Source organism: Loxodonta africana, chromosome 6 (assembly GCF_030014295.1).
Source record: "Loxodonta africana isolate mLoxAfr1 chromosome 6, mLoxAfr1.hap2, whole genome shotgun sequence".
NCBI classification, from domain to species: domain Eukaryota; kingdom Metazoa; phylum Chordata; class Mammalia; order Proboscidea; family Elephantidae; genus Loxodonta; species Loxodonta africana.
Window position 1 is genome coordinate 123,843,943 of NC_087347.1, and position 8,544 is coordinate 123,852,486.

General features: G+C 57.1%; 1 protein-coding gene across 1 annotated transcript; it reads right to left on the minus strand.

Moving 5' to 3' along the window:
* Positions 1 to 3,923: 3,923 nt before the first annotated feature.
* Positions 3,924 to 8,161, minus strand: EN1 (engrailed homeobox 1). Its single transcript, XM_010596396.2, has 2 exons — positions 7,279 to 8,161; positions 3,924 to 4,240 (listed from the first exon to the last, which is right to left on the minus strand). Exons 1-2 carry the CDS (start codon positions 8,159 to 8,161, stop codon positions 3,924 to 3,926), a joined length of 1,200 nt encoding a protein of 399 aa, XP_010594698.2.
* Between the last annotated feature and the right edge of the window lie 383 nt (positions 8,162 to 8,544).

Here is an 8,544-nt window from a genome sequence, read left to right on the forward strand (position 1 = left end):
ACACAGCTTAACCCACAAACATATATGCACACAAGACACATAACACAACCCAAACAGCTAAATACCAAAATACCCTCTCCTTCCTCTGCTCCATCCCTAGCCTCCTCCCCAAGGCCCTACTGAAGGACAGGGAGATTCTATACAGAAAACAAAAACCTCTGCGCTCAAAAAGGGGCCAGGGATCAATACTGTTTAGACTTGGCTAGCGTGTATTTCCTCCTGGGTTGAGGAAGATTTAAGTTTATGGTTCAATCCAATGTTTTAAAAAAAAGGAAAGGCTGAAAATGAGGAAGTTGGGATGGTGTGCTTTTTATTTCAGTGCAGCCCCAGACTTTAATACACGGGCTGCTCTCTAAGCCAGTCCCATAAATCAGAGAAATCAATGCCTGTTTATGATTATTATTGCTTTCTTTTTTTTAGGGGGGTGCAAGGAAGAGGTCTGACGGGAGTCCTCCTCACCTCTCCTCTTCTCCAATCAGGAAGAATAAAAAGTGGGAAAGGACAGGGAGAAGAGATGGGAAAGCCATTCTGGAGACTGACTTCAGCGTCTCAGCTAGATTCGTGAAGGGAAGGCAGCTCTAAAGGGTAATGAGGGTAGAGAGATGGACACACAGCCACGGAGGAGCCAAGGACAAAAGGTCAGTTCTCAGAGCCTCAGTTTCCTCCACTGAAAAATGGGGAGAATTCTATCAGCCTGCTAACTAAAAGGTCAGCAGTTCAAATCCACCAGCTGCTCCTTGGAAACCCAATGGAGCAGTTCTACTCTGTTCTATAGGGTCACTAAGAGTCGGAATCAACTCAAGGGCACACAACAACAACTTAGTGATTGGAAGATAAAAGGAGATAATGACCCAGAAATCAAATGACATAATGACACTCACACCTATCCACTTTAAAATCTAATTGCCAGGAGAGGGAACGCTTCTCTCCCCTACGGTTAAGAGAAGGCTCTAGGCTTTGATCTCTGGGTGGGGGTGAAGAGGGGCCCTAGGAAACAGGATGCTTCTTGGAGTTGCCACAGCTGCTCAAGTCGGCCCCTTCCTCAGTCAAGGGACGTGATGGGCTTGGCAGGGGTTGGGGACCCTACAGGGCCACAGTGGGGAAGGAAAAAGGGAGGGTAGCCCACTTCCCAGACACTCAAAATGGGATGTTTCTCTGTAAAGCTGAGCACCCCCCAACATCGCTTCTAGATGTGCTCAGAGGGAGAAGGCTGAGTTGTCTGAATTAGGGGAGGAGTACCTTGAACCCCAGGCCTCAGACTCCCTAACCCAAAGGCTTTGAGAGCTTGGCGATTCCAGGCAGCGCTCCCTAAGAAAAAGGACTGTATAAACTCCCAACCACCAGAAATCAACTCACTTGGGCCACCTCCAGGAAAGGGCCCGTCTTACTGCACCCAACTCTGCACACCTAGGATTGGGTGAGCACCTATTATGTGCAAGGATTACTCCACACACCCAAGGAAAGAGTGGAAGATGGAAGGAAGGGATTTACTGCAATGAAACTGGGAACCCATGGCAATATCAAATGCTCCCTCCAACTTCACTCCAGGCCGCCAAGCCCCAAGCCCCAAGCCCCAAAACCTTGAGATGGGACTCGGAATGCTCTTGACTTCCTGGGCTCAGGGCCTAGCATCGTCGCTTCCCCTCCCACAGGAGTGAAGAGGACATCAAGGAGAGATTTTCAAGAAAAAAGGCAGAATGACTGGTCATTCTCACTTTTCACAAAATCAATCCTGTGGCAACAACAGGAAAGTAACTCGAGGACAGAACACATAGAACAGAGTTTCCACGCATGCATAAACCCCACAAACATTCAGGCACGCAAACACAAATGAGCTTGGGCACACACACCCTGAACTCACAGACACCAGCATCCAAATATGCGTCTAGTTACAGAGAAATGTATCCTATTGCACAACACTTACCCTTGCAGAAATACACAAAAACAGGTACTCAGATGCACTAGTATTTGCATGTGACCGTATTTGCACACCTACAAATGTAACCACACAGGCACATATGTACATACATTCATTGTAGAAGAGAGAAAATGGAGCGAGTAGAATTTACAGTGGGGGTGGGAGGGAATCCGGGACAAAAGGAAGCTGGTATCTCCTGAGGAGTGAGCCCCCTTTTACCTCCAACCCACTGAGTGTGCAAAGACCCTGAGTCTGCCCGGGAAGGACAATCCCTAGGGTCAGGGGCAAGAAGCAAACATCTCCCTCAGGAAAGAGCAGGAATGAGAAGTGTTCTTGGGGCTGCTTTCTGCGTCCCCCTCGGTCAGGAAGCAAGCCAGACTTTGTTGGCTTTCCGAGGGGTGTGAGTCCCGCTTAGGTTTTCGGTCCGGACCTGGCAAGCTGGTGCCCACCTCAGGGTCGGACTACCCCAAGGCAAACCCTGCAGCGGGACCAAGCGGCCGCTGCTCTGCGCTGCTTCCCAGAATCCGAGCCTCCTCCCCTCCGGCCTGGCCCCGGCCATCGGATCCGAGCTCCGCAAGGCTCCACAAGCCGCCCTCAACACACCGCTTCATCCAGTGGAATCACTTCCCCAAACGAAGAGCAGTGGGATTAAGGCGGCCAAGCGGCCGGCCCGAGGGACCTCTCGCCCTAGGCGGCAGCTCAAGGCGGGAGGGAGTTCCCCGCCTCCGCCTCACACTTGCAAGGCCTTCTGCCTCTGCAGGAGAAAAACGAGAGAAAAGCCCGGACAAGCATGAAAGGAAAAAGAAATGGTGCAGGGCGGAGCGGTAGCAGGTTGAAAAGGAGGAGGCCGCGCAGCTAACTGAGCCTGGCCCAGCGTGATGAGCAGCTCCGGCCAGGTTTCCAAAGCCAGAACTGCGGTTTTCGGCCTTCGGGTTGGCTGGAACGCATGGGGAGACCAAGAGTGTCCCGGCAAACCCTCCAGGCCCCTGCCAAACCCGCGCGGGAGGGGTGCCTTTGCCCCCGTGCTTCCTTTGCCACTCCTTCGTTGTGCGGGGACAGTCAGGCTCGGCTAGGTGTCTCAGCCCCGGGGATCCCAGGACCTCTGCTCCCGCCGGTGTGTGGGTGGGTGCGACCGGTGTGCGCGGCGGTGCTGGGGACGCAGGAGCCACTGGGTGCCCGGGCCCACGCCCTCCCCAACCCCGCAAAGAGGAGGGCCGCCAGCGCTAATGAGCACAGTGTACACTTTATTTCAGACTACAGGTTTCTGAACATAATAAAATCTTTGGCTTGTAGCGGCGGTTCAGTCTCGCAGTCTGTGGGGTCGTATTTCTCAACAAGTCTCGGGAAAACGAAAGGGGAGCCAGACAGACAGACCGACAGAAGCGGCTGGGGAGGGGAGGAAGAAGCAAAGAGCAGACACGCGAGGAAACACACTCTCACGCACACAAAGAAAAATCCCAGAGAAACGAGGGGCAGCGCGGCGGGCGGGAGGCACCGGAGAAGCAAGGACATTCAAAAGAAAAAGGCAACGTAAACGAAACTGGGGCAAGGAGGTGGAGGTGGGGGATAAAATAATTATAATAATTATAATAATTATAACAATAATAATAAAGGAGATTAATAAAAATGTCCAGCAAATAGACTTCGCTACACATATTTCTTTTCCTTACCTGAAATTAAATATATACAAGGTCGTAAGCGGTTTGGCTAAATAGAGCTTTAAGGAGTTCGCAGTTGCGTCCCTTATACTGTGACTAGAGAAGAGATCTGATTTTTCGATAGCACGTGTCCGAGTCTTTCTCCCTATTTAGAAATGTTTCGTTTCATCGTGACTCTCCATTCTGAGCATCTCTCTTTCTCTCTCTCTCTCTTTTTCCTGCCGCCCCCTCCCTCCTCTCGTTGATTCTGGCTCCCCCGGAGCACAGCCGACCAGGCGGCGGTGGCCAAGCCAGGAGGGGGCGCGGGGCGGTGGACCGACCGCGCGCGCTGCCCCGGCCGCCGGCGGCTACTCGCTCTCGTCTTTGTCCTGGACGGTGGTGGTGGAGTGGTTGTACAGTCCCTGCGCCATGAGGTGCAGCGCCAGGCCGTTCTTGATGCCGGTGGCTTTCTTGATCTTGGCCCGCTTGTTCTGGAACCAGATCTTGATCTGGGACTCGTTGAGGCTGAGCTCCTGGGCCAGGGTCTGCCGCCGCTGCTCGGTGATGTAGCGGTTCGCCTGGAATTCCGCCTTGAGTCTCTGCAGCTGCTCAGCCGTGAACGCCGTCCGGGGCCGCTTGTCCTCCTTCTCGTTCTTCTTCTTCTTCAGCTTCCTGGTGCGCGGACCTGCAGCGGCGGAGAGGGCCGGGTGGGGGTGGGGACGAGGGCAGAGGGGAGGGGGGAAAGGGCAGAGGAAGCCGTGAGAATTGCCGAGCCGAGCCCGGATCGCGCCCCGAGCTTCTGGGGGCACTCCTTGAGGCCTTGCTGCGCCCCTCGGCTCCCTCTCGCCGGCCAACCCCTCGGATCAAGCGCCCCTTGCCTGGCCACGGGGGTCACTGGGTTCCTTTCTGGGGGGCTGGTAGAGCCACGCAAACTCTACCCCCAAGTCATTACAGGAGAGCCGGGGACAGGCTAAATTCACAGCACTTCCCGGCCAAGAAGGCAGGAATCCAAGATGGAGAGACGGTTGGAGCCCCATCCAGCCTAGCCCAGAGTCAGGGGTCAGGGGCCTGCCCTGGCAGCCCTGAGATAAAAAGAGGCTCAGGCCCCGGGCATGGAGGGCAGTTCCGGGGGAACTGGCCAGAGAGAAGTAACCCCTTATGGCCTGCCTGCAAGCTAATCCCCCCCCGCCAAGAAGCCCTCTCACACATTTACATCCAGGCCCCAACACTTGTAGCTGCTGGCCCTCAAAAACAAGGGGAGCAGAGTGGGTTGTGAGAGAGTTGCCTGGCTCCAGTACTCTCAGTGCCCTCTCTCTGCCTCCTCTTATTCCTTCTTCTTGGCCTGACCTAAGCCCTTTCTAGGGCCCCAGGGAGACACCAGCCACCACTTCTCTAAAGGAGGAGAAAAGGCCCTGACTTAGCAGTATGCCTTACCCTCAAGACTCTATCTCCACCCCAGTTCCCCTGCTTTGCCTCTTGGATGCTACTACCCAGGCAGGGTCTCCCTTTTATCTACTTCCAAAAATTATGCTGCAATTTTAGGAGTGAAAACACTTGAACAACAAAAACAAGGCAGATTGGCTCTCCCTGCCCACTCATGGCATTTGCAAGGATACTACTCCCCCCCCCCCCATCAGAGAGCACAACAGGGGCAGAGGGCTGGAGACAGGGGGAGAATCCCAACAAAAATCTGTGCTTTTCTTCCAATATGGATATGGGAAGAGGCCATAGAAACATTCCTAAGCAGGTGAAGTCTCCCTCAAACACTAGCTTGGGAGGAGGGCTGCCATGGAGCCCAGCCTCAGATACAGGAGGGCTGACTGGAGAGGATACAGCTGTTGGGCTGTCCTGTGAAGCTTGTATCTCAGTCCATCCCTTCCTCACCCAGGTCTTCTGGCATTTACTTCCTGAGCTCTGCCATGGTTGTACGAGCTCACTGTTGGGCCTATTAAGCCCTAAAACCGGCTGGAAAGAAGGGTCTTCACTGGCATCTCTAAACCTAGTGACAGAGGGACCAGCTGGACAGTTTTTGATTCCCCAAGTAGGCCAGGGGCTGAGGTCACCGGTTGTGACAGAGTCCAGTCCTAGCAGAAGGCAGAGGCTTGGGCCTGGGTTGAAGCTCATCCCCTGAACTGCCCATGCAGGGAGAAAAAGCGAGTCAGTCTCCTGTGTCCCCAGGCCCATAGGAAGGAAAGCAGCCAAGAACAAAGAGGAGGCCCACTCCTGTGCAGGGCGCAGAGATGACCAGGAGGTAGGCTGGTGGGGAGGAGGACTTGGTTTGGATTAGTAATTAGGTGAGCGGGCAGAGATGGCCCAGAAGGTGTGCACATCTTCAGAAAGGCCCCGCTGCGCTTTGGGCGTCCGGGACCTGCTGGAGTGTTGTTGTGTTTTTGTGCACAAGGCACAGGCACTTGTAATAAAATCGTAGCCTCCCGGCCAGCCCGAGCCCAGCGGCCTGACAGCTCAATCACTCTATCCATCAGGCAAGTCAATCAAAGCAGCTTTTCGGAGGTTCAGGGAACCGGACGTGTCAATAACAGGGCTCGAGATGGCGGGAGCTGATAACGCGCATCGATCCGCACCCGCCGGGCAGCGGTCGGGAGACGAGAGACTAGCGGGCAGAAAGCTGCGCGTGGCTACGCGTGCCCGGGCTCCTGCGGGCCCTGGGCGCCCGGAGCCCGGTTAGTGGACCAGAACCTCTGCCGCCCTCCTCTCGGCCCCCATCGGCCTCCCGGGGGCTGCCCGCTACAGGGGCGGGCAGGCCTCGGCCTCTTCTTCCGGGGCCAGAAGGCTGTCCCAGGGTAGGCCTTGGCCTTTGCTTCGCCATGCGCGCGAGAGACCGAAAGAAAGACGAGCAAAATTGGGCTGCGGCTGGCGGAAATCGGCTAACTGGCAGATGTGCAGAAGGAAGGAGGGAAAGAAAGGACTAGGGCCGGGAGAATGTGGGAGCCCCGCTGCAAAGAAGCTTTGGACCGGGCTGGCTCTCTCTGCAATCGCCCGGTTTCTAGCCTGAGCCTGGCCTGTCTTCTCTCATCTCCGACTGTCTGCCTGTCATTCCCAGAAGTCCAGGAGCCAGAGGTTCCCGGTGCTTTGGCAACCGTCTTTCCCTGGGATTCCACCCACCCGGGTCAGACTCTATCTGCTACCTGCTCAGTGGCGGACGCATTTCTCTCCCTCCTGAGTCTCCATATCTAGCTCTAACTATGTAAATGAACTCTCCGCAGAAAACGTCTAGATGGTGCTTGGGTGTTTGTTTCTGTAAGAAACACGACGAAGCTTATTTCTCTGTCAAAGCCTTTCTCGACTGCAGTCTCCTCAGGGCCTGGCTGGTGAGATTTCAGACCCAGATCTAGGCCCGCCTTCCCGCTGGCTCTAAACACTCCTTCCCCGGAGGAAAAACCAATGACTCTGTGTATCTTTCCAAGAAATAATAAACGTAAAACAAAAAGAAGGCCCCAGCGGTTCGGAGTTGAAAATCGAAGGCTCAGACTCCAGCCTCTATTGCCAGGAGCTGTAGCACTCCGGGTGGTGGCCGCAGGGCCCAGGAGCGCAGAACCGGGTGCACACTCGCTTGGGGCTGGGTCCAGGGTTAAGAAGCTGAAGCAGGCGAAGAGAGCAGAGAGGGCCCGAGGCAAGGTTTGCTCTGCCTAGTCCGGCGGCTGGAAGTTCTTAGGGGCGTCCGCCCAGCGGGCAGGCATGGCGCAGCGGCGGTTAGGTACTCACCGGAGGACGGGCGATCCGAATACCGCGTGCAGTAGACCCAGGCGGGCCAGACTAGGGGCTGCTGCGAGTCAGTTTTGACCACGGGCCCGCCGTTGGCTGAGCCCATAAGCAGGATGGCCGGGTTGCCGTGCTCCGGGTATTTGGCGCCCTGCGCGCCCGGGCTCCCGGCACCACCTCCACTGCCGCCGCCGCCATCCGAGGGCTTGGCCGCTGCTGCCGCCGCCACGGCCGCTGCCGCCGCCGCCGCCGCAGCCGCCGCCGCCGCTGCAGCAGCAGACGGGTTCCCAGCTTTAGACGCGCCCGCGCCAGTGGCGGCTGCGGGCGGGGAGCCGTCGGGCGGGCCACAGTTCGCGTCCGGAGCACACAGGAGCGAGGAAGCGCCTGACGCCCGCGTGCCCAGCGGGTGGACAGGGTCTCTACCTGTGCCGGTCTGGCCTCTGTCGCGCTCAACCCGGCCTCCTCCTGCTGCGCCTCCTCCTGCCACCGCCGCCACCAGGAGCTGCGGCGGCGGCGGCTGCTCCTTTTTGCAGCCGAAGTCTGGCCTCAGGATGTTGTCGATGAAAAAGTTGGTGGTGCGGTGCAGCTGGGCCGCGGGCTGCGGCTGCTGAGCAGGCGCCGCGAGATGTTGCGGCGGCGGCGGCGGGGGCGGGGGGTGCGGGGGGAGATGAGGGTGGTGGGCCAGGGGCGGCAGGCACGGCGCCCCAGGAGGCGAGGGAGGCGCGGGCTGCGGGGACACCGGCACGCTGTCTCCATCGCTGCAGCTGCTGCCGCTGGCGCCCGGGCTGAGGCTCAGGCTGAGGCCGCCCGGTGCCGCCGCCGCCGCCGCCGCCGCGCCGAGGCCTGAGTCGCGCTGACTTTTAGGTTCCGGCTGCTGTTCTTCCATGCTCGGCCGCCCTGCCGCCCCGGCCGCAGCGCCGGCCCCCGCCCCCCCGCCTCACTCCCCACCCCACTTTGCCAGCGGCCCGTGGGGGTGCGCGGAGGGAAGAAGGCAGGCGAAGCCCCAGCGAAGGCACCGGGCGGGTGCAGGAAAAAAGCCCAGGCGCCTGCCCTGGATCGCTCGCTCTTATCGAGCAGATAGATCTTGCTGTCTCGCCCTCGCTCTAATTTGTAGACATCCAGATATAGAGACACTTGGCAATTTCTTTTTTCTTTCTGCGACCAGATTCAATGATTTGTTTTAAATGGGAAGTAAGCCACGGCCAAAAAATGAATTAAAAAAAAAGTAAAGAAAGAAACAAGAAAAAAGAAAGGAAAAAGCTCCAAGAA